Here is a 26,248-nt window from a genome sequence, read left to right as displayed (position 1 = left end):
CAATATTCAAGACAGATCAAAAGCTATCATGAATTTATAGCCATGTTACATTCAGATAATACAAATAAAATAGAATAAAATAAAATAAAATGCAATAAATTAAATTAAATTAAATTAAATTAAATTAAATTAAATTAAATTAAATTAAATCTGCTGTTGGTAGTCACGGATTAAACATCTGTTCAGAGAGAGGAACTTCGAATGTCAACACTCCCTCCCAACCAGATTTACTCTTAGCACCCCAACACAGATCGTTGGTGTAGTCACTATAGTGCCAGACTCATAACCGATCGGAGGACGTAGTAGGGGCCGCCCCTTAACCAATCAGGACAGAGGATTGGCGATTAGCTATGATTGGTCAGTCATAACGGGAACGAGGGGAATAATAACATTGCTTGATACAGAGGCATTGGAAAACGCAGAGATTTCACAATAGTCTCAAATTACTTCACCTACTGATGAGTACTGATAGGTATTATGGCCTTTTACACCCAACCCAGCAGAAAAAAGTAACGTTTTTACACCATTCCTACCAACAGCAGCTTTAAATTAAATTAAATTAAATTAAATTAAATTAAATTAAATTAAATTAAATTAAATTAAATTAAATTAATTATACAAAAAAAAATTGTTTCATTTTATTTTATCTTATTTATTCAAGAGAGTTTTCATGCTCAATTATTGTATTGTCCTCTTGCATAATGATCCAGAAATGTAATCGTGACCCCACTTATTATCTCTTGTCCTGATGACTGACCCCACCCCACTTACAAACTGCCCCCAACAAATTAAACAATATTTCTGGCTTGTTATATACCTTTTTTTCTACACGTATGTATTTCTTTTAGCTAAAACAAAAGATGCAGGTACGTATAAAATATAATTGTTTTCTGCATGCCGGCTCAAGTATGATCCACAGACTGTATGATGCTTTAACTTTTCTTTGTATTGGCTTATATATAAAATAAAGCCCCTCATCTCTTCAAAAACCACTTTATTTCTTCTCAAGGACACTTTTTTTTCACAACAAGTTCAGACTATTTCATTCCATTTACATATTCAAGATGTAACCCTCAAAATTAGAATTAGCATATTGATTATCTCTGTCTATCTCGCTCTCAGCCGATCATTTACAAATAGTTTTTAAAAGTGGCTTCAATCGCATGATTCGATCGGCATTAAAAGCTTGTTCAAAAAACAAAAGGTGGATGATATTTTATAACAATTGCAAGAAAAGTCCTTGTATTAATGTAATCCAAGCACACACACACACACAAACACACACACAGCTCGCTCTTTTTTACAATCCTATAGTCCATATGTACATAACAGGATTAGTTTTCTGTGTTTCCAACGCCAAATGACAGTCTTTTTTGTCGCCTCCATTTCGCTCTTCGGTTTTTAAACCAAACCTATCAGCAAAAAAAAGTGATTTTATTCAATTGTTCCTTTATTGTTCATGGCATTTAAATTTAAAAGTTATAGTCAGACATATCAGGTAAACAAAACAGATAGAACAGAGATTAATCAAGTTTGAAAATAACCCATAATGTTTCAAATTATGCACACATCTTTAGTATTTCATTGGCCATGGGTATATTTCCAAATGCACCTGGCTTACCTCCACTCTTTCTTCTCTCAGGTGAGTTTGCTGTGCCAGTCTCTCCCTTGTGTTCACGTCTGGATACTGATTCTGCAGGAACAGCTCCTCCAGCGCGTCCAGCTGCTCTTCAGTAAAAATAGTGCGATGCCTCCTGGTTCTCCTCTGCACCTGACCAGCAGACTGCTCCTCCCTGCGAGCATCTCCAAGCCTGCAGGTGTCCCCGAGCATGGCTGGGGGCCATCTGTACTGACAGGCTGAAGTGTAAGAGATCTGAAGTGAGCACCACCAGAGTGAAAAAACAGTTAAAAAAAGGTGTCCAAACAGGAGATGTTCTTACCTTCATGGATGAAATCCGTCTGGAAAATGTCCCCACAGTGAGGGCAGCAGCAGCAGCACATACAGGTGTGATGAACCATCTCTGTCTGGCCTCCACCAGCACTCACCACCTTCTCTTTTAATCCACTTGTCCCACATGGTTGCCTGTCTCCATTACTGTTTGGATATTTACTCAAAATGTTCTCGATAGTGAAAGGAAACTTTTCTCTCTCTATCCTGATCAGTCCATCCATCTTTAAGGAAATTCCCAGAAAGCACAAGCCGTGAAAACCAAGGGATATGAACAACAAACACTTTGAGATTGTTCAAGCTCGGCTGCTCTTCTGCTTCTCCTCTTTCCACAGCGTGTCAGGCCCTTATAGTGAAATTGGGAGGCACATAAAAAAAAAGTAAAACCATAATCCCCCCGATGGACCAGACACATAAAACGGTTGAAACTTAATTCCTAGCTAATCTGGGCAGTTTTGTGAAGAGGTTAGGGAGGACAGCAGATTCAGTTAATCTTGCCTCATTCCTTTTCTCCCAAAGAAATCAGATTTCGCTGCATAAAATGAGAAGTGGAGAGCCCCTAAGATCCTCATTGTTGAGGTTTTAGAGAAAAGGGGATTGCTTGGTATTAGAAACCTGGATTTAACGATGAACGTGTTTTTTTTTTGGTGTGGCCGGAGACTTGTGCATGCTGAATCTGAGGATTAGCTCTTAAATTTCCTTCATAATGTCACTTTCCTTTTTGGGCTGCGTTAACAAATCATCTTGCTCAAATGAGTACAGTGAATGACAAGTTGAGGTGGCGTGCACTGACGACAATGCAAATGATCATACACAGTGATCAGGTAGATGAATGACTCATCTTGCAAGTTACTTGTGTTGGTCAAACTAATAGATTTGTGTGCATATCTCAACAGAAACTGCACGCATAAACACGGAAAAATGTTCCACTGCATGTGGCTTGTATTCCCAATCATGCATCATTTCTCTTATCTGTGTGCTGCAGTCTTTCACAGCAGAGGTAAAGCTATTACAGGTTACATTCAACCCCCCCCCCCCCCCCCCCCCCCCCCACACACACACACACACACACACACACACACACACACACACACACACACACAACAAATCCTTTGATTTCATACAACGGAATACACCTTTTTTTCCCTCCACAGAGAATTAATGGATTTCCACAATCTGTCTTAAGCTCCTCTTATAAGGGCTTTTGAAAACAGATAACAATAAACACCATCCCATCCTTTTCACCTGGCTTTAATAGCAGCCAGATTCTTGATGTATAGTTTGTGGGGCATGTGAGATTGTTATCTGCTCTCATTGTAGCTCTCAATAGAGGGAGTTGTAGCACATCCACATCAGTTCAAGCAGTTCAAAATTCATTACTGGGGATTAGAATGATAAAGGTTCATTTTGTTGTTGTAAGAGCAATATTTGGTATTAGAGGAGAAGTAAAAAAGCCACCAAAGCTGATGGAGCTTTTGGTGATTTTTTTTTTTTTTGTAGCTGTGAGCTTCGATCCAGAGTTTTAGTTCACCTCAAAATGTCACACCATTAAAACGTCTCTCTTTGTGTGATATCGCAAGGCTCACTATCCTTTAAATACACAACCAAGATATTGGAAATTTAGAGATTAGTGTCACTACTCAAGAACAAAAGCCAACAACATAGCAGAAGAGATGAAGAATGATACAAGGAAAGCATTTAAACAGAAGGGAAAGGTGTACAAAAAGAGAGTTGCTCTGCTACTTTATGCTATTTGAACTTTTCTGATGTTGCTTACATGTGAGATTCAGTTCTGTATCTCTGACAATTTTTACCTCAAGTTTGTGTGCTCTGATTTTATGAAAAGCTTGCTGTGGGAGCAGGAATTCAAACATGAAGAAAGAAGGAGATAAATAAAGTCTCTATAATTCACAGGAGACACAAAGTGTTGGTCAATGAGAAGAAGAATCCTACAAGGCATCAGACTATTCATGCAAGAAAAAGCTAAGTGTCCCTGTCTGCTGCTGGACCAGAGCCCAAAGCCCCATGGGAAATGGAACATTGCAGCTGTGACCAGGAAACACAGAGGACCACTTTACCCTCTCTGTGTGTCTTTGCAGAGCTGCTTGTGTGCAAGCTTGTGCAGGATGTTGAGTGCAAGAAAAAGACCCCTGGGACCTGGGGGGAAATCAAGGAAACCACCGTGTGGTTGCAGAATCTCCATGTCTTACATCCGTGTAAATACAAACATCATGTTTCTTTGCTCACATGTTTTCGCTGAAATCTGAAAATGAGCTCTGGGATCTGGTGTTTTTTCAGGCTTCACTGTCAACTTGCAGACATCTGAGCAACAGATGTGCTGTTCTGAATTAAGAGGTATTTTTATGTTAGTATGTTTAAGAGCTGTGAGATGCACATTTTGCAGAAGGAATTCAGAATTTATAACCACAAGGAGGAACCAATGTTGTTTCTTGAATGGCAGTGTGCTCAGTCCTATTTTCTGACAATGTAGAAACCTGTTTGTCCATCATCTTTCAGAGCATTTCATTGATTTTTGACAGGCAAGATGTCCATTGTCAGTTCACAATGGGTTGCAGCAAAAGTAAAAGGACTGAAATAAATAAGGGAAAGAAGAAAAAAGCTATACATTTAGTCGCAAAAAAAACACAATCTTTGTGAACAAAAAAATAGCATTTAGTTCTTTCATCCATCAAAAATAACGTCAGAATCCTGACGATGGAAATCTCTGTTGCAAATATGAAATATAAAATTAGGCAAGGTTTAAAGTACTTGAGTAAACTATATTTACCTTCTAACTAATCAAAAAGGAATAGCTCAAATTATCCTTTTTTTGTAGATAGATAGATAGATAGATAGATAGATAGATAGATAGATAGATAGATAGATAGATAGATAGATAGATAGATAGATAGATAGATAGATAGATAGATAGATAGATAGATAGATAGATAGATAGATAGGAACTTGATTAATCCTTTGGGAAGGTTCCCTCAGGAAATTCAGATTCCAGCAGCCAGGTAACACCAAAGGACAGAAAAAACATATTAATCGTTTCAAGCCTTTCTATTCCACTAAAGTCTCTCCTTTGCTAATTCTTTCTTCTGTTAGTAAGAAGAGGAGACCAGGGACATAACAGAATGTAGAAAACGAAGAACACACACACCTTGTCTATATGCTATTTTTGGCGCCTGGCACAATAGAGGGCTTAGTGGTGTACTCAAAAGAGGGGGGGTCGCCCCCCTAGCGCCCCAGTGTTGGAAAGAAATTCTGCGGAAATGCCCTCTTGGATGTCCCTGTAGTAGCTAAAGATTATAAAATGCACTCTCTGGTGCCCTTTCAGCGGAAAACAAGAAAAAAAAGCTCTTCCGGTTAAAATGTAAAAAAGTGCCCTCTGGATGCCCTTACAGTGAAATAAATATAAAAATGGGATTTATTGATGCCCCTACGAGAATAAAACATGATGAGTGCTCTATAACTTAGCCTTGTTATGAATGTTTGGTTGTCACAAGGTTGAGTTAAGCGTAAAACTGCAGGAAGTCTTTTTTAATTCAAGTGTTTAAACGGTTAATTCAATTGTTTGATTTACAATGAACTCAGTTTTGAAATTTTTAAAAGTTAATAGATCAAATCCTAGTAGAATGTGAGCTTAATGGAGGAAGTTGAAATGTTTTTTTTGTGATAATTGGGAATAAGTAATATTGTGTTTTTCTTTTACACAATAACCTTTCCCTGAAAATTGTCAAAAAAATATTCACTGGGAGAAGATCCCAAGACTCCCCTCTTATTACTTTTGCCCCAATATGTTTAAGTGAACTTGAGTATCAGGGGTCTGAAAGGAGGTGCCCTCTTTATTTAGTTTTGCCCCTTTCCCTCCAGCAGCCATACGCTGCTGAAAGGATTTATGTTCGGGCTCTGGTTTCTGCCCCAAAAAGCTGACATGACCCCTGTCACTGGGATTTATTTATTTATTTAATTTTAACTGTTATCTTATTTAACCAGGAGAAAACCACATTGAGATTAAAAATCTCTTTTTCAAGTGTGTCCTGGCCAAGATCAGCAGCAGCACATTCCAGAAAAATTACAGACAAACAACACAACTCCAAAACATTACAACATATCATGGGTTTCAGAACAAAAGTAATCAGTCAAAGCATCTACAAACTGAAGCATGTTCCTCAAGAGCCTTCAGTCTGCTTTTAATAACATTTAAAGAGACAAGTTCACTCAAACCCAATTCAATTCAAAAGCTTAATTTGTCCCTGGGGGCAATTTAAGGCACGTATGAGCAGCATTGAATACAAGAAGCAGACACTTAGATTATAAAAATTGTAAAAAAGAAAGAAAATAGTTATACAAAACAGAATTTACAGGCGACAGTATATACATATATAATTTACCAATGTGCAAAGAAGTTATGGTAAGGTAAAGTGCAGAGCAGTGTGAAGTGAATACTGGAGTGACAAAAAATAAATTTGCAGAGGTTGTTTTGGGTACGAAAACGATAAATAAAAAGTAACAATAAATTCCTTAAATAGAAACGTTGAAGAGCAAGTCCTTAATTTGTATATGCAAGGGGTGTTAGGTTGAGTGTGATTGAGTATGTGTGTGTAAGAGAGAGTGCATGCGTGTGTGTGCATGTACGCGTAGTTGTGTTTGTGAGTGTGTGTGTTTTGGGGTAGGGTGTGAAAGTGTCTCCTGAAACCGGTTCCAGGTTCCAGGCTGCAGGAGCAGCGTATCTAATACTCTTTGTACCCATTTCAAGACGCACTCTGGGGACTGAAAGCAAAGGCAAGTTTTGTGACTGGGTAAGAGGTTGTTATAGGTTATACCTGAACACAAAAGCAGGGCAGAGCTGTAATGAAAGCCAATGTAGAGTCGTGCGCCCCCCTGTGACAAAAGACTACAACGACCACTAAGCAGCAGAGCGACACAGCGCGGCAAGCAGCTCGCCACTCGCGATAACTCGCGCGTTTGGTCAGCAGCAGCTGGGCGGAAAAGGCGGGAGAAGACTGCCGCTTCCGCGTCCGCGCAACACGGGCAGAAGATCACTGGGGCAAAATGGACGATAAGTTGATATTAGCTGTATTTAATTGTCCGGAGCTGTACAATGTCACTTTACCGAATTACCGCTGCACGGAAAGTAGAGCAAATGCGTGGAGAAACATCTCTATGGTACTTGGACTCACATGTGAGTATTTATCTGTTATTTTGTAACTTTATTGCCATTTCTTTAACGTGTAGCGGATGTTTATGTGTGGTAATAAACAGATATAAATGACAAAAACAGCTTTGAATTGAGTTAAATTTGTCTCGCTCGGTAAATTAGTCGCCTTTATTTGTTTTCATCCGCGCGAGCACATCATGGCGGTGAGGATGCAGCCGCGCGCACCGTGCTAGCGGTAGCAGCCGCAGCTCGCGCCGTAGGCCGCGCTGCACCGCACGGTCCGGCTCTGCGCCGCCAGCCGCGTGACCAACACGGCAGAGCTGAGGAAGAGGAGACACGCTCAGCTATCTTCATCAAGCCGCGTGCTCTTCGGCTGGTTCGTTAACCAGCGCGAGCTCCAGGTAAACGGAAAGCTTGTCGAAGTCTCGTTGAAGCGTCGCGGTGGATTTAGCACGTCCTGTTTGGTTGAGCTGTCAGAGTCATGAGACGGAGGGAAGGGAGGCCCCCCATGAGGCCCCCAGCCTGCTGGACCAGGGACCAGGGACTGACAGAGCGGCGTTAGGACTGTCACTTGAACTTAGAATGACCTCCGGAGATGTCGTGGACAAAGTCACCATTTAAATGTCGTTTTAATGTTAAATTATAATCTTTTTATCGTGTAACTTTTTCATACTGGAACAGAAAGCTTTAATATTTACTGAACTAATCCCTCACATTCCCCTTCAAAAGTCTCATAATATACCATGTTTACTAAGCGTTATACTCCCCCTGGCTACCTGATGAGTTTCCTAACATTGCTGCTATAATACTGGTTTATTTACATTAAACAAAAATATATGCCTAAAACTATCCTGGTTAACTGACTCAAATCTAAGCTACATATCAGTATTATTATTTTTTATAATTTCTCCATATGTACCTGCACAATATTGACCTTCAGACTGTCCATCTCTTTAAACAAGATTATTTGAAGCCAAATGACTTGTTGAATAACAAGGGGGCATTATTGTTTATATTGTATTTATGTAAAACTCTAAAAACCTTTAGTTTACTTTCAATCAGATTCAGCCACATGCTATGAAAAATTGACAGCTGTTTAAATCATAGTAATAGCTCATTGTATAAGTGCTTTTAACTTATTAATCGCGCATCCACATTGATTGATCAAGGCTCATGGTCTGTTCCACAGGAGCTGCCTTCTGCTGACAGACAGCTGCAGTCCAAATGTAAACAGAGACTCCCCTTTTTTCCAGAGAGGAATCCTGAATGTTTGTTTATTTATTCATACAATTCTAGTTATCTTATTGCAGTTTTAACAAAACAAAAGAAATTGAGTAGAAAACACATTTTATTTCAGGCCCATTAATGGCCCTCCTCCCTACTTGGGCCCTAGGTAGCCAGTCCCACTTTTCCCCCCACTACGACGCCCCTACTATAAAAGGCAATACAATGTAAACATCCATACAAAGAAAGATGATTTTGTTATTATTAAATAACGGAATTCACCAGATTAGTCTTCATTTGCTAAATTAAAGTAAACTAGAGAATCAGTCTCTATATTTAGTACACAATGCAGTCATTTTAAAGAGTGAAAAAAGCCCTCCTGTATTTCAGCTTTTCTACAGCGATAGTTTGCTGCTTTTCTAAATTAGTGTAAATTCAATACAGACTTGGACTGGATTTTTCCAGCTAGACTTAATACATGTAGGTGTTATATAAAATAGAGCTATTAGGTGTTTTCTGCAGGTTTATAGATTTGCTCTAATCCCAGCAATTCAGGGAGATATGGGCTGTGTACCAGGGTCTGTACAGCCAGAATGTGAAATTATTACTTATTTTTGAACCAGTGTTGGTGGGGTGAAGGCAGAAGAACACTAATCTCACCAGCCTTGATTGCTTACGATTGCTTCATCTTTGTCTTCCTAATTATTTGTCATCCTTTCAGTGAAGTGCGAGTTGACAGAAGAATTTGACCTCAGTTCTTTTCTTATTTCACTTTTTCTTTTCCAGCTGAGGATTGCAAAAGGAAATGGAAGAACATGAGGGACCGGTACCTGAAGGAAGTCCGAATGGAGAACAAAAGCAAGAAGCAAGGGGAGATTTTTCAAAGCAGGTGGAAGTACAGACAACTCATGAACTTTATCGCACCCTTCACTGGATCGAGAAGTGGAGAGCCAGACATCTCTGGCAACAACGATGACCACGACAATCTCGACAACGAAGCTGTCAGCCCAGGAGGAGAAACTGCATCATCAGAGACGATGAAGACATCGCAGTCCCATGCGAGGTCTTTGAGTCAACAGGAAGTCAAGCCACAGGTAGCGTATGTGACACAGCTCCCTCAAGATCCCTCATCCCACACACAGCTGGCTGCTGCAGCGAAGGCGCCATCAGGCTCCTCAAACACCAACAAAAGAAAGCGGCATCTCATGCCCGACTCACATTCACTGAATTCTTCTCAAATGCCCCCCACCAAGTGGCTGGTGAAAGACAATGGCGCCTCATTTACAAACAGGCCGAGGGATGAGGACGAACTCTTTCTGCTGAGCTTTGTCCCCGCTCTGAAGCGACTCGCTCCACAGAAAAGATGCGAGACAAAAATGAAGATCCAGCAGATAATGTACGAGGCAGAGTTTAATGTCCCACAGCCAGAACCTCAAGAGAAACAAGCAGAACCGGACGCCCAGGATTAGACTGAACTGACTCTTTTAACTTAATTTTCTAAAAAAAACTCTTCCACACAAAGGTGAAAAAAAGAATCTATTTTTGTTATTTACTGCCGAAAGTGGTTGAGTTTGAGGTACGTCCCCTTTTTCATGTGAAATAATGTACGGTCTACATTTACTGTTTTTCAAAGGATCTCAGTATTAAGCAAGTTGTTACAGTTATTAACACCTCTCTTGTTCAGCGGGTTATTATTTGCTTTTTATACCCAAGTTCAGACTGAGCTGAAGAAGGAAGCCCTTCTGGAATGACATATCAACAGGACAACATACAGACTCTGAATAGCATTAACATTTATTTACATAGCTCCACTGTCACGCTTAGAAAAGCTCTTTAATAATCAATCAGCCATTGTTCATTTGTTTCTCTGTAATAATCTACATTATTTTAGATTTTAATTACAGTAAAAATACAGAAATTAAACTTCTAACTTTACAAGATGGGAAGGAACACTGTTTCGGAGATTCATTGTACAACTGTTAACATGCATCAACAAGTATTTTTCAACTTCTGTCAAATAAAACAACAATGTATGACATTGTTTTGATTCAGGTGTGATTTTTGTAAAGTAGCAGATGAGATGCAGATTTGTTTTATTAAATACAGCTAAATAAAATGAAACAAAAAACCTTGCAATTCATTAGTGAACAGATAAACATCATCTGGGGGCGTCGTTGGCCTAGCGGACTTAGCGCACGGCCCATATACAGAGGCTTAATCGCTCGTCGCAGAGGTCACAGGTTTGATTCCAGCCTCTACCATTTACTGCTTGTCTTTCCCCTCTCTCTACTCCACACATTTCCTGTCTCTCTTCAGCTGTCCTATCCATTAAAGGTGAAAATGCCACTCCCCCAAAAAAATGAAAACATCATGGTTATGCCAGTGATCAGTGTTTACCTCTGTAGGATTCAATGGAACAATTAAGAAATGCGTTTGCCTGTATGAGTGGGCCTTTTCATAGAAAACATTTTAACAGGCCGAGGTGAAATAACTAAATTCATGATGACTGCAGATTAGGAAACTCAAATCAACAGGGCCATTGTTAATGCTCTAAGTTATACTTAAGCCTTTTTTTTGTCATGACAATTCAATGAAGACGTCTGCAGGGATCAAGTAGGGAACCAGAAATAGGCTGTACAGTAAATTTATGTTGGACTGACAGATGAATAATTTGATGAACACGTTACACTCATGATCTATTTAAGTTAGCAGACTATTTTTAGCAGTGCTAACAGAACAACTCTTAAAAAATCAGTTTGATCAAAAATGAACCAAACATGATATCTTCAGCTTTTTTCCACCTTTAAAACCTCCTGTGTGTCCAACATGTGTCTGATAAAGACAGACAGATGCACAGAAGGTCACATCAAACAGTCAGATGGTTAACACTCTCAGCTCAACGAGTTGATGAAGAATATAAGGAAGACTTTTGGTTTGAGATATTACAAAGACACATTGTGACTGTACAATAACCTTTAAGCAACCAGTGTCATGTTGTTAATCTTAAAAAGTGTTACACCTGCAGCAGAACATGTAGCTTTATTTTAGAACAAAAAATAACCTTAACTAAAATCTCAGATCTCTGCGTCAAAGACAGAAAATAAACCAGCTTAACACACGTGTGTGAAAGGCAGAACGCACACCATGCTGTGATGATGTCTTTTGGGTTACCGAAACATGTTGTCCTTCCATCACAGTTATGCAATCAGCAGCCAAAACATAATCACCAGAGCGACAAACAGGAAAAGACGTGACAGAAACTGTTCATCCATGTGTTGTGGTGTCCCTGGGGCAGCTGTTGAGGAATTAAAAGAAAACAAAAAATGAATGTAACAGTGTTATACATTATTGTTAAAAGAACACAGAGTGGTCATGATGATGTGTCAAACATTAATACCTGGAGGAGGTCTTCCATCATTGATGTTAAAAGCTGTGGCAAAAATACCAAATGGAAAGGCACCGATTCCAAAAGACATTTGGAAACCTCCATCTCCAAAGCCAAAACCTTGAAAACCCTGTGAGACATCAGTTCATTAGTAACACCAGGACACGTGTGTATTTCTACCCTTAATCAAGTATCAATATCTGAAGTCGTTTTTCATTCACAAAGTAAAACGTGATGCAACAGTCAGTTACATTTGTGATCATTCTCAGGAGATTAGTCAGCACCTCAATGCTCGGCGTCTAATAGATCCCAGAGGGATCTGTCATTGTGTTCATGAATAAAGCTCTCTTTTGAGCTACAACACCTTCATCATACTGACGAAAGGTTTCATCATGAGAGTGTTAAGTTACTCAGTATACAGTGCAGCTAATACGTAAAGAATCATGACATTTGTTGTCTCAATGCAAGTTGATTTGTACAAAGTACTTACACCACGGTTTTCTGGCTCCGGCCTTTGTCCTTGTGGTCGAGGGGGTGTTCTTTCTCTGTAAAACACCACCACATTCAGTAAAAGCCTTATTTACACTCATTTATACTGTTAATACATAAATAACATTTTAGAGAACACAAACTTTAACATGTCACTCTTAACAAAGGGTGTAAAATGTTGCACTACAAAGCAGTAAGAGCCTGTATCCACTGACAGCTCCTATTACCACACAAAAACATGTAGTTTCATTCTTCAGCACAAGAACTTCCTCAGTGTCGGCTGTTTGTATTATTTTCTTTGCTTACAGCACTCTCAGTTGAAAATAGATTATGTTTTAGAACACTGCAGTGCTCCTCAATGTCACTTATCCATCACTGGCCAATCAAGGTCAAGAAGAGGTGGGACTTATGGCCAAATTCTACAAGATCCGTGTCCGGTCTGTCTCCGATACATCATAGCATCGGAGACGCTATGATAGATTTGATCTGATAGATTTTTATTCTAGTCAATGTGTTAACTCCCATCCTTTGCGTTCCGGCTGTGTCTCTGATCCGTCAGCCGGAATGCAACGGATCAGATATGCAAGACTTCTATTTTTGCCTGATACCGGAGCACGACGCATCAATCTGCACACAGCAGGTCGAGCGGGACAGGAAGTCAGGCACCAAAACAAATTTAAAACATCTGGTAAATATTGAAAATAATATTTTAAAAAACAGTGTTGTCACCAGATCGTTTTTCACATAATTACAACTGCAAACGTCATGATGAATGGAGCCAGGCGTGGAGTCAACAGGTCAGAGGTTTCAGAGGCTGATAAAGAGAATAAGGATAAAGAGAGGAGTCGGATAATCATTGATTCAGTGATTAATGTGGAAGAACCTCAGTCACATGACTCCAGCTTTCCGGCAGTCCTGCCTGCGCTGTGTTCCGAAAACGCTACCGGTGGGCGTTGACGGATGAGAGAGCGCAGAGCCGGACCGCAGCAGATCAAAGACGGACCGGACACGGATCTGGTGGAAGTCCTGTGTTATGCTATCAACTTTTTCTGGGTAAAATTCTCAGGTCTAGAGCTACAACACAATTTCTGTCAATTACTTTTGTGTTTGTAAAAGTCCATCAGACTTTATGGTCATGGACTTCTAAGGGAAGCTGAGAAGGTGAGGGGTTCTCTGAAATTGAGGTTGTGGATGCTGCCAGTGCAAAAAATGGCGTTAGTGGGCACGGGTCCTAATGGACTTTTGTGCTGAGAATCCAGAGGAGGATGGCGGTTACAAAATACATGAATGTCAGAGTAAACTGACCTGTAGTAATTCTGTTAAATAGTACCAACCTGGGGTCTTGTTGACCTGTGCTTCCCCGCCCATATAAGGGAATAACTTTGTCTCTGCTGATGCCAGCTTTACACACCGGGCACACTTGTCTGTTTGGTCTCGTCTCCAACCACTGTGCAGGGACAAACATAGTTAGGACTGACTGTCTTCATCAGCTATACACTATCCATGGCAATGCTCTGCTGTTTGAAAACACTCAAAGGGAGAACATCAGTTACACTTACCTGGTGTAAGCACGGCCAGCTGATGAGAGGATATGCAGTGGATGATAAGAGAGAGGTAATTAGTTACAGTTTCAAAAATCGGAGGTCCATATACACTGTGATCACATATATACATTCATCCCTTTAAATGTGAAAGTCAGGGTGAGCTTAGCTACGCAGGAGAGGGGAAATAAAGCCCCCCGGCTTTGGATTCATCTTCTTTTGAGAATGAATAACAACTTTGGTACTGCAGACACTGATATCAGACCAGGTGTTGAAGACATGCTGGCTATGGTTACATACACAGGGAGGGGGACTTGACTACAGAGACTGGAAACTTTCAGAGGAAGAGATGAAGATCACAAAAGTCAATACATGCAAGCTAGAACACCTTAAAATGGAAGCTTGTGGTCAGAGGTGTCAAGTAACAAAGTACAAATACTTTGTTACCTTACTTTAAGTAGAAATGTTGGGTATCTATACTTTACTGGAGTAATTCTTTTTCAGCCGACTTTTTACTTCTACTCCTTACATTTTAAAAATAGCCTCATTACTCCTATATCACTTTGGCTTGTTTTCATTCTGGCTTGTCATTGTTCAAAAAAACACATTTATGTACATCGACATTCCAATAAAGGCTATTGATAACATGCCTTTGAAATTTGACTTTTTGCACCATTACAATACTAATAGGCAACTAGTCATCATATCTTCCTCTCCATGAACACGTTAATGTTCATAGTATACATATATGATTCTTTAATGTATTTGCATTGTACTAAAATGAGTTCATTTTCAGTTGAAACAGGTGCAACCCAAATATTTCACCATTAATATATTAATATAACATTATAGTCATTATGGCATTTAGAAACATGTATTTTTGGGAGGTGGAAGAGTGCACTTTAGGCCCCTGTGGTGCAACCTAAGCTTTTGTCCTTAATGGCATTTTTTCCCCTTACATTACTTTTACTTTTATACTTTAAGTAGTCTTTTTAAACCCTAGTATCTATACTTCTACTTGAGTAATGAATGTGAATACTTTTGACACCTCTCTTCGTGGTTCATACAACATACTGAAAATTAGAAGTAGAATTAGATCCATACTTTCTTTAATGCTTAGTTTTGTTTTAAAGCCAAACTGATCGACTTCAAAAGGCATGACACTTGGTCAGCAATACAGACAAAGCGTATCTATTAATCATTAAGATAAGAGTAGAATTAAAATCAATAAAGGATGATTATTCAAGCTGCTGACTGTAACTTCAGGTTTTCTAAACTGCTAGTAGGATGCATACCATAAGGTTTGTACCGAAGTCACCTCTTGTTCAATAACACATGAAAATGAGATTATCCAGGCTGATCCGGATCAGGTCTGTCCTATAGATGCCTGGGGTTTTAATACCTGAACTGTTAATGTAAACAACATAAAGAGTGAGATAGTTCTTACCAAAAGAGGTGTCCACACAAGCTGATCACTGCATCCTTGGCCGTGTCTAGACATATATTACACTCAAAGGTGCTGTCCTGGTTTCCACTTTCGGCCGCGTTCGAGCTGCTGGATCCGGGATTTGGGTTCGGGTTCTCAGTGGCCGCAGTGGAGCCAGAAGCTGGAGGGGGAGCTGCGGTGGCCATTTAAAGATAGATCCAGTCGACAACAAGGTTCAGGTCGGGTGACTCGACTGGCACCCAGCGCTTTACAATAAGCGCATAGGGAGACCCAGTGGGTAAGGGTCGATCGCTGGCAAAAAGAGGAGAGGACGAGGGACCGAGCTTCACAGATAAAAGTATTTAAAAGTGAGTGAAACTGAATAACATGGACGGGGTGTTAGCTAGCTGCCATGTAGAAAAGTGTCGATACGGAGCAGAGCAGCGTTAGCAAGAGAAACCTATGAGCGAAACAGACTGGAGATAATTAGAGTTTAATTATCGCACGTATCAATTCAGTACGAATGAAAATACACGAAAATATAATCCAAGCTGTCTAAATGTAATATGAAAACTTGGTGAGAGAAGTTAAGACGATATCCTTACAGCTGGTTGCATCACACATCCGCTGCAGGAGGAACTAACCGGAAGTAGATCCTGTATATGAGGGGGCGTGGCTAATGTGCTCTATGGGATTGTGTCGCCCTCAGCAGTGCCTTTCAGGATCAGGCCAGGCTCAATCTATGATCAGGCGATCCATGCAAGAGTACCCTACTGCAGGCAAGATGGCGCCGCCACAACATCCACACCGGAAGTCCATACCGGAAGTCCATACCGGAAGTTACAAAGCTAAAAGTGTTGCAATAACATCCACACCGGAAGTTACAAAAATAAAAGCCTTGAAAAACAGGAACGTGAACGCAAAATAAAAGCCTTCAAAAACACGTAGGTTTACGCGTAATTCTATGAACTTTTTTGCACTTACATTTTAATCGTATCAGTATTATTGACTAGTTGATTGACTCCAAAAGTGTATAGGCTGTTGAGAATTCAAGTTACTTAGAAGCCTGCACGAATCACTAAGTTATAGTGTTAACGTCTCAGCCATGCACAGCCTTTTGTTCCGAGTGTGTGTTGAAATACTTAAAGCTGATTATGATGCTGCCGTGATGACATCTGCATATGCCTCTCTTGTTTTGTCTGGGTCATATGTTATTTTATGTTGTGTTAGCCTGACTGTACCTCAGTACAGTTTGCTGTAGTGTTTGTTCTAAATTACCTTGCATGCTGTCTGCCTATGTGATCACATGTATAGATTAATGAATGAATGAAATACAGATCCAGAGTAGATCCACAGTCACGAGAGAAGAGCAGAATGTTATCTATGGTGCAGGGGCGAGTGGAGGAGGAAAATGTAGAGGTGTGTGGTGACTGTTTCTTTTTTAACATAATTTGTAACACGTTACAATGACACAGTGACAGGGGTGTTCATTAACCACAAGAACAAACGGAGGGAATGGTTTCTCCTTCTATTTCGAGACATTAGATGGGCGTAAACACTCTGAGCTTGTCAAACAGTTTTATTCAGATTGAATGCTTGATGCATGTACACCAATGTCTTAACAAGATCACTTTATGTGGCGTCCATGAAAACATTGAAGTTGGAACCTTCAATTAGAATGACTAGAAAAACTGCAAATGTATACATAGCTACTGTTTCTTTCCATCCAACCCCTACTTGAAATGTAGAATTATACTTTATTTTATGTTCTTTTAATGTTATATGTATGATGTCTTAACCCTTTTGTATTGATAATGTTGTACTTGAAAAAGAACAATGCACTTTTGCTATTACAAACTCCAAATCAACATAAAATATTAGGACTAATATATTTCAACTTGAGGCACCACTGTCAGCCACTGATGATAGATGTACAGTACACATTTCTGGGGAGCCTCTGTTGTTTTTGTGGTGAATATAGATCTCTGTGTACAGCTTGAGTTCCGTGATGTCTTTTTCTTTATCATGTTTTCATTGAACATGTATAACCAAATTCCTCTTAAAGAGGACAACTGGGCAGTACGGGCACTTAATGTGGGTTGGGGCAATGGGCTCCTCTGAAGCAATGGGCTCTGAAGCAATGGGCTCCTCTGAAGCAGTAGCCGGCGCTGACTGACCCACATCTGGCTCATCTGGAGCAGTGGAGATTGCATCTGCAGATCATCATTTCTAAATAAAGGGCGAGAGTAATTGTTTTTAAAAATCATCCAGTATCTGAGAGAAACATTTTCATTTAACATCATATATTTAAATATAAAAATAAATAAAGTATATACAGATGTATCTTTCCTTACTATAAACAGTTACGTCTATTTCAAAAAGTGAAACAATTCCCCTGAGTGCTGTGAGGGATCACTTGAAAGAAACTTGCTTTATGTGATAAGCTTATAAACAGTTGCAAAGGAGTGCAACTACAATATAACACTGGTTAAAGTATGACCTTAGACATGCAGAAACCAAGGTATCGTTAAAAATGACATGTGAAGGTATATGATCTCAAAAAGATAATTTTTAAGGCCATACCCATGAAATGCACTGCATTTGTCACATGAGCTTCCAGGTGCCTCTTGATGACTCCTGCACTCCGTGTGGTGAAGCTGGGGCAGAGGGGACAGCCAAAGTGGGATGGTGACACACTTGTGTACTCCAACCCCTGGTCTCCTTCAATAATCGACGGATGCATCTGGAAGAAAGGAATAAATATACATTTCAATACGCAAGCACAAGTACACACAATGGAAGGAGCAGTGTGCATGTGTGTTCACTTTAATTATTGGAGTGTCGTGTCTCGAGAAGGCTGTTTTATCGCTAGCTTTCTGCTAATTGATTTAGCAGCGACAGACTAATGCAATCAATACGCTACACGAAGAAGAAACTTCCAGTTCGAAGCATCCGGCATTGGGTAGAGAGGGGGTTAAAGAATCCCTTCCGGTATGGACATCCGGTATGGACTTCCGGTGTGGATGTTGTGGCGGCGCCATCTTGCCTGCAGTAGGGTGCCTCTCGATCCATGGGCTCCACTGATCCGTGGTCGGTATTTCTGTTGACTTTTATGAATCACTTTTTAGGCGACGGATTACGGAGGAGGATTAGGGCCACTGAAAAAATAGATAAATTAATGTCCAATATATATTTTTTAATTATTATTGTTCTAAGAAAAAAGTCAGAATTCTGAGATTCAAGTAAAAATTCTGACTTTTTTCTCAGAAAAATAATGATAATAATAATAATAAAGTATATTGGACCTTAATTTTTCCCCCCAGTGGATTAAAGTCAGCATTCTGAGAAAAAAGTCAGAATTCGGAGATTTAAGTCAGATTTCTGAGAAAAAAAGTCAGAAATCTGGTTGGGAGGGGTAGTGTTGACATTTAAAGTCCCTCTCTCTGAAAATATGTTTACTCCGTGACTACCAACAGCAGCTTTAACACAGAGCTGGTCCTCACTGACTTGGTGCCCTAGGCAAGATTTCAACTGGTGCCCCTTGTATTGTAACCAACTCCCCTAACAATCACATATACACTTAAAGAAAAATGACATACATCTTGAAGTTTTACAAGTTTTCTTTTATTTAAAAAAAAAAACAAAAAACCACTAAAGGAACATTAATTATACAACACAATCATTTTTAAAGTACAGACACTTTCAAGAAAGCAACAGTAATCACTCACTAGTGAGTGATGACTGAAAAGGCAGAAGCACAATGCTTATATAGGCCTAACCTACATTTTCTATCTCGTTAAGCAAACGGCTTCCAAAGTGCTACTCCCCATGTTACCTGTCTCTCTTCAGCTGTCCTTTAAAATAAAGGTGTAAAAGCCCAAAATGATATGTTTAAAAAAAAAAAGCATCACAAAATTACACAAAAATTTAATTCGCAAGTATAACACATGACTAAAAAGATGTAAAGATAGAAACAAGACAGGTGTTGGTGGCCAATCAAACGCTCACATCCCAGTCCAACTAACTAAATACGATTTTTTTATTGAAAGCAAGTTTTATATTGTGTTTGCTTTTCATCATGATGAATTATTCATTGATACATTGATCACTCAACCAACTTTCATTTACAAGGCAGGTCTAGAATGTACCCTGACCTAACATTCATTCACCTGCAGCACTCAGCCTTAGTACTTCAACAATTGCTAAGAATATGCTTCTTTTTAACTGGCAGAAACCATGAACAGGACCAGACTCATGATGAACAGCCATCTGCCTCAACTGTTACATGAAAATATAGTATGTTTCAAATAGGAAACTGAGGTCAAACATAAAATGTGATGATACAGGGTTAAGTCACTCAGCTCCACAAAAATGTCTATATTGCGAGACACTCGTCCTCTATGTCAGAGGTTTAATTTGATTGTGGATTACTTCCATTGACTTGGACCTTGAGTGATTGAGACCACCTGTGCGAAAATCCTCGGCCATTGCCTCCTCTATCCTCGATGTCAAGGAGCGCTTTAGTGTTTTTTTAAAGTCATTACCAATGAAAATGTAGAGAACCGGGGATATGAAGCTGTTTGCTGCGGCCAATGTGGTCCCCACCTTCAGGCCAGTCTGAAGCACTTCCAAGCTTTGGCTGTTCAGGTCCAACTCTAAAAGAATGAAAGTGTGATAGGGGACCCAACAGAAGAAAAACGTCAAGATGAGTGCTGCCATGACTTTGTAGGGCTTTGTGGACCTCATAGTCAGGCGGTTCAGCTTGAAGCTAAGCACAGAGCTGCAGAATACGATCATAAGGAAAGGAATCAGAAACCCGCAGATGAACCGGGTCAGTACCACTGCTCTGTGCCTGGACTGGCCCATGTAACCCGTGTAGCACTCAGTGACTGTACCATGGACTCTGGTCTGCCTGAAGATCAATGAAGGCACTGTCAGGAGCGCAGAAAGAAGCCACATGAAGAGAACGGCTCCAAACGCTTTCCGCACCGTCCGATGGTTATGTGACCACACAGGGAAGGAGATCATTAAACAGCGGTCCATGCTGATCAGGACCAACAGGAACACACTGCTGTACATGTTGAGAAACAGGGCGGAGGATGTGAGCTTGCACAATGCCAGCCCAAAAGGCCAGTGTGAGGTGATCATGTAGAAAACTTCAAGGGGCAAAATGGCGCAGAACAGAAAGTCTGAAATGGCCAAACTGATGTACCAAGTGGTGATGACAGTTCTTTTCATTTTACATCCACAGATCCAGATCACTAAGGAATTTCCTCCAAGGCCAACAACTGATATGATTATATTTACTGCAACCAGAACATGAGTCAAAGTCCGTGGCTGAGAACTGCTGAAAATCACAGTTCTAACTGTGCTGGTGTCGTTCTCAGTTTCATTGTCTGCAGTGTAATCCAGGTCTTCAATATAATCCAAATCCATGCTGCTGACTTTACCTGAAATATGAAGCACAGTGTTCTTTTGTAATTATCATCTACATTTACAGGACTCTTTACTATTTAAACAAGACAATATCCTTTCATAAAAAGTCCTTACCTGAACTCTTGATATGGAGTCGATCACTGCAAAGTGCTATCTGCCTAACTTCCCTCAGCTGGGTGCAACTTCTCACTTCTTGTTTCCTGAGTAGAGCTGCTGACGAAAGAGACACAGAATACCAGAATTGTCATGTCATGGAAAAAATGACAGTCTGATCTCCCCTGACTTACCTAAAACATATTCTGTTTGTGAATATTAAAGTCAAAGCAATTAGTCGTGAGGTCACTTAAGTCTTATCTACGCAAAATCACAAGGTTTTTTTTTGGTCCAGATGCTTTTATACAAATATTTCAGGTCTTGCAACAGCTGATAAAAAGACTGTTGCAATCTCTCAGAGGAGATCCCCTTGATGTATCCATACAAACCACCAACTCACATTTCTTAACCAAGGGCGTGACTCAAGGCTATTTAAGCAGAAATGCACAATCTGCAAAAATGTAGCTCAACAGTGATTTCCATTTGCAGTGTTTGTTTTGAGGAATATGATTTATAATTGATCAATAATATTTAAAAGGAAGCCTTTAAACACTACTTCACACATAATCCATAACTTACACACATACAATGAACTTCCCAAAGAGTCCTGTAGATGATTAACAAAGTGAGTACAGGAGGTAGCAGGAAGTGGAATGCTAAGTTTGCATGTTTCAGATATTCATATGTGATCATTTCCACACTTTTTGTCAGTTGCATAGAGTAATGTGAATGTAACTTAAAGTTTAGCATGTTTGCATTGACAATTTATCCCAATCACCAGCCATGAGATAATGGTACTGTCTGTTGTCATTTTAGGTCTTCAGTCACTCTGATGAAGGAATCTGTAAACATGTTTGTGTTAACCATGGATGATGTGACATCTGTCATACTGAAAATCCACGGTTCAAACCATTCCCTGCGTAAATGACATGAAATGCACACCCACATCAGTCAGATTCAGCTCTTTTATGGAGAAATCGACCCCCATATTGTCACATATTACATGGGCAAAGTTTTGCAGTTCCCCAAAAATCATGTGATGCAGTTGTGTAACGGGAAATAAAGCTAAGTAAAATATTTTCACAGGATGAAACAGCCAATTTAAACCATATAAGCAACTGTTTTCATAAATGTATTCTAGATTTTAAATTACATTAAAATGATGTTAAACTTCTGATTTAGTTTTACTTCTCTGAATGTATTTATATAAAGTAACTAGATAAAAAAATAGATTAACAGGCATTTAATATTACATGAAGTTATTTGGTTACCATATGTATAAATGTGCTCCTCTAATGTTTAGTATGAAGCCCTAAAAGAACATGATTAAATGCTTTCTTTTTTTCTCTTTATCTCGAAAAAACAAACAAAGTTAAATTAGCTTCTTATTTTGTGAAAACAGAGAATATAACATTGATTTAATCATGCCCTTTTAGGCCTTCCATACATATATAACTCAGCCTTATCATGAGCATTACACCTCGCAGTATTTAGCTAGGTAAGGAAAAACTTCCATTTAACAGGCAGAAACCTTGAGCAGAACCAGACTCATGTTAGACAGCCATTTGCTTCGATTGAGTTGGGGTTGGAAGGAGTGATAGAGTAGAACACGAGAGACATAGAGAGAGAGAGAGAGAGAGAGAGAGAGAGAGAGAGAGAGAGAGAGAGAGAGAGAGAGAGAGAGACACACTCCATTACAAAGCCCTGACCTCCAGAGAGTCTTCAGAGAGCTGCCCCCTCAGACACCTGGTTCTGGGACTGTACTCCCAAGCAGAGCCCTCAGACAGAAACCCAATCAGAACCAACCAAATGATTCAAAAACAAAAAGAAAACTATTTAACACATTGGACAAAATCAACCGAAAAACAAAATAAATTAGAATGTTACCGAGCCCTACAGAGAGATTACACTGTGGCAGAATATCTGAGCACTGTGACAGATCCAAAGCTGAGGAAATCTTTGACCATGTACAGACTCAGTGAACACGACCTCGCCATTGAGAGAGGACGCCACCGACAGACCTGGCTCCCCAAAGAGGACAGAATCTGCACCCACTGCACCCAGCATGAAGTGGAGACAGAGCTCCACTTTTTAACCACCTGTCCTCTATACCAGGACATCAGGGACACATTCTTCGCACTGATCACAAACACACAGAAAGAATTTCACTCACTTGACAACAAAAAAAAACTGATGTACCTGCTGGGTGAGGAACCACAATGTGCAAACACTGCAGCACGCTATATCAGCTGCTGTGAGCGGAAGAGAGCGTCCAACAGCTCCAAACCCCCGTGAACATCCCTGCACCATCATCTAATTAGACCTGTACACACACACCACAGAGCTGTACATAGACACACCACAGACCTGTATATACACACATCACAGACCTGTACATACACACACCACAGACCTGTACATACACACACCACAGACCTGTACATACACACACCACAGACCTGTACATACACACACCACAGACCTGTACATACACACACCACAGACCTGTACATACACACACCACAGACCTGTACATACACACATCACAGACCTGTACATACACACATCACAGACCTGTACATACACACATCACAGACCTGTACATACACACATCACAGACCTGTACATACACACATCACAGACCTGTACATACACACACCACAGACCTGTACATACACACATCACAGACCTGTACATACACACATCACAGACCTGTACATACACACACCACAGAGCTTTACATACACACATCACAGACCTGTACATACACACACCACAGACCTGTACATACACACATCACAGACCTGTACACACACACATCACAGACCTGTACATACACACATCACAGACCTGTACACACACACATCACAGAGCTGTACATCTTTCCTCTTTAAATCTTTATATTTTAATTTTACATTTCTGTAAATAATCTGTAGTCATCTGTAAAAGATAAATGAAAATATTATTATTATTATTATTGTTGTTGTTATTAGTATTACTGTTGTAATTATTATTTTTGTTGTTGTTAGTATTATTATTGTTATTTTTATTTTTATTATCATTATTATCTTTATTATTCATATATTTTCTTTCTTCTATACAGCTCTGTTAGTTTAACATTGAATCTTATTATTCTGTAATTGTTTGTAATTTTGTGTTTTATTTCTTTTTAAGCTTTAGCAATGATTACGTATGTTTTCCAAGCTAATAAAGCCCTTTGAATTGAATTGAATTGAATTGAATTGAATTGAGAGAGAGAGAGAGAGAGAGAGAGAGAGAGAGAGAGAGAGAGAGAGAGAGAGAGAGAGAGAGAGAGAGATGACCATGATCATAGTAGTGATACTACTACAGCTATTTCTGGATGATGATAATAACAACACATTATTATTATTATCATAGCATTGATAATAGAGCTCAAAAGAAACTAAAGTCTCAATGTGATAAAATAATATTAATAATATCTGAAACCAGTGGTGAACAGTAACAAAGTAAATTTACTTGAGTACTGTACTCAAGTACATATTTTGAGTATCTGTACTTGACTTGACCCAGAGGAAAATTTTACTGCTCAAGGCTTTCTCTTCTAAGTCTCCGGAGCCAAAGTTGAGATTCTCACTTCAGCCTCATTTGAGTTTCAAATTGTTCTCATTCGTTTCTCATTAGTTTCTCCTAAAATTCACTAGGAGAAATAGTTGAGACCATGACATGAGTCTTATTTGAGACTTGAATGAGAGATCTCATTAATGGCTAATTTTCTTCTCTTTTTTAAATATATTTTTGGCCTTTTTGCCTTTATGTGATAGGACAGCTGAAGAGAGACAGGAAATATGGGGAGTAGTGAGCAGGAGATGATTGACCGGCCGGGAATCGAGCCAGCGACCACTGCAACGAGGACTGTAGCCTCTGTATGTGGGGAGCTTAGACTGCTAGGCCACCAGCTCCCAAAATAATCCACCCCTTTAATTGTAATAATCTGGCTAAATCTGGTCAGCCCTTTTTCGGCCTATATTCTAAATAAATCGTCTGTCATACCTTTTATGAAATCTCTATCTTTTGCAATTTCTCTCAAATACACTAAATCTTTGTGAAGTTGATTAGTTCCAAACAGACTTGTAAAGGAATGACCATATTGTGAAGTTAAAGAAGAGATCATTTGACATCTAAATAGCTGATCTTGCAAGTGGGTCAAATGTTTTAATGAGAATTGTAAGTTTGTGGACAATCACTTTGAAATCTTAATTTTGCATGTTCATGAAAAGATGAGCTCAGGCTCTTTCTTTGCTCCATCTGATCTCAACTTGAGACACAAAAACTGAGTCTGACAAAAACAAATGGCTGAAGTTAGATTGAGACAATTGAGAGAGCTCCCTGATTTCTCCACCTGAGCTCAAAAGGAGTCACAAAATTTGAGAAATACCTGAGAATCATCTCAGATTTTGACGAGATCTCCTTTTGAACTGAAAGGGAGACTAAGCTGAGACTTTTTGCAACATTTTTCTGGAGTCAAGAATGAGAAACAGGATACATAAGCTATAGTCTAATTTTGCTTTCAAACAGATCTCATTGTTGTCTTGGAGACATAAATGAAACACTTTTGAGATGTCCTCTCTGAATTTCTTTTCCTATGGGAAGTATTATTTTTTGGGGGAACTTATTACTTTTACTCCACTACATTCAGAAGACAATTATTGTACTTTTTACTCCACTACATTTCTATCAATGCTCTAGTTACTCACTACTTTTGCTTTGAAGTCAGCTCATGAATTTCCTTCTCTTTTCTGAAATCTGATCCCACGGTTGAATGTGGAGCAAACACAGAGCAAATTTCACTCAGATCAGGCAGTTCATGTAGAGGTGGTAATGATGGCTATAATTCTCCACCTGAGCACACATGTCCATATCTTCAGCCTATGTTAGAGGTTTTTGAAATGAAGAATGATATGTATCATGTGAAATGTCCACCCTGTTTCCCACTCTGCCCAAACATACAAACATTCAATGTCCAACCTGAGAAAGTGTGCTGAGCTACAGAACATTTGTTTCATTCCAGATGAACATTTCAAACTAAGTTGTCTGTGCTTGGAGTAACTTAGTTTCTGTTTTTATTCCATGGTATAGTTTTTAGAGATTTCAAGTAATGTTTTCAAGATACACATGATGTAACAGAATGTACTCCTATGTATTCCTGACTGCACTTATGTATTTTGAAAATAAAACGTTTCAAGATTTTTTGAGAAGTACTTTGAATACATAAGTATTTTTAAAAGCAAGTACTCCAGTACTTTAATAAAGTAATAATCCGACAGAGCAACTTTCACTTGTATTGGAGTAATATTTGACCTGGAGTATCTATACTTTGACTTGAGTAATGAAGCTGTGTACTTTGTCCACCACTGTCTGAAAATTAAATAGCCAAATCATCCATGTATGTTGCTTTTTTGATACTTATGAAACCATGATTCACTGCACTGGCTGATGTAAAACGGACATGCGCAGATGTAATAATTTTTAGCCCCTCCCCTGTCTGTGACGTATTTGACCG

The 26,248-nt window shown here is 39.4% G+C and overlaps 4 protein-coding genes and 1 long non-coding RNA gene across 6 annotated transcripts; 1 reads left to right on the top strand and 4 right to left on the bottom strand.

Annotated features, from left to right (window-relative positions):
* Positions 1-1,009: 1,009 nt before the first annotated feature.
* LOC117831499 (homeobox protein goosecoid-2) lies at positions 1,010-2,019 on the bottom strand. Its single transcript, XM_034710218.1, has 3 exons — positions 1,941-2,019; positions 1,622-1,857; positions 1,010-1,412 (listed from the first exon to the last, which is right to left on the bottom strand). The coding sequence occupies exons 1-3, from the start codon at positions 2,017-2,019 to the stop codon at positions 1,335-1,337; spliced, it is 393 nt and encodes a 130-aa protein (XP_034566109.1). The 3' UTR covers positions 1,010-1,334.
* A 4,876-nt stretch (positions 2,020-6,895) lies between these two features.
* On the top strand, positions 6,896-10,377 carry LOC117830911 (transcription factor Adf-1-like). 2 transcript variants are annotated; one of them, XM_034709264.1, is made up of 2 exons: positions 6,896-7,136; positions 9,123-10,377. In XM_034709264.1, the coding sequence occupies exons 1-2, from the start codon at positions 7,007-7,009 to the stop codon at positions 9,803-9,805; spliced, it is 813 nt and encodes a 270-aa protein (XP_034565155.1). In that variant the 5' UTR covers positions 6,896-7,006; the 3' UTR covers positions 9,806-10,377. The 2 variants fall into 2 exon arrangements, with proteins under 2 accessions (XP_034565155.1, XP_034565156.1); XM_034709265.1 differs by lacking the exon at positions 6,896-7,136 and adding an exon at positions 7,384-7,513.
* On the bottom strand, positions 10,110-15,844 carry rnf185 (ring finger protein 185). Its single transcript, XM_034709266.1, has 6 exons — positions 15,199-15,844; positions 13,770-13,788; positions 13,545-13,657; positions 12,212-12,266; positions 11,734-11,851; positions 10,110-11,631 (listed from the first exon to the last, which is right to left on the bottom strand). Exons 1-6 carry the CDS (start codon positions 15,381-15,383, stop codon positions 11,534-11,536), a joined length of 588 nt encoding a protein of 195 aa, XP_034565157.1. The 5' UTR covers positions 15,384-15,844; the 3' UTR covers positions 10,110-11,533.
* A 1,283-nt stretch (positions 15,845-17,127) lies between these two features.
* Positions 17,128-18,143, bottom strand: LOC117830913. The gene is made up of 3 exons (XR_004634863.1): positions 18,003-18,143; positions 17,761-17,920; positions 17,128-17,406 (listed from the first exon to the last, which is right to left on the bottom strand). It is a non-coding gene; the product is annotated as an uncharacterized LOC117830913 (long non-coding RNA).
* A 638-nt stretch (positions 18,144-18,781) lies between these two features.
* On the bottom strand, positions 18,782-20,947 carry LOC117831176 (chemokine-like receptor 1). The gene is made up of 2 exons (XM_034709722.1): positions 20,728-20,947; positions 18,782-20,627 (listed from the first exon to the last, which is right to left on the bottom strand). Exon 2 carries the CDS (start codon positions 20,611-20,613, stop codon positions 19,576-19,578), a length of 1,038 nt encoding a protein of 345 aa, XP_034565613.1. The 5' UTR covers positions 20,614-20,627; positions 20,728-20,947; the 3' UTR covers positions 18,782-19,575.
* Between the last annotated feature and the right edge of the window lie 5,301 nt (positions 20,948-26,248).

This window comes from Notolabrus celidotus, chromosome 19 (genome assembly GCF_009762535.1).
Source record: "Notolabrus celidotus isolate fNotCel1 chromosome 19, fNotCel1.pri, whole genome shotgun sequence".
Taxonomy (NCBI): domain Eukaryota; kingdom Metazoa; phylum Chordata; class Actinopteri; order Labriformes; family Labridae; genus Notolabrus; species Notolabrus celidotus.
The sequence above is the reverse complement of the archived record's forward strand: the minus strand, read 5'-3'. Positions and strand labels throughout refer to the sequence as shown.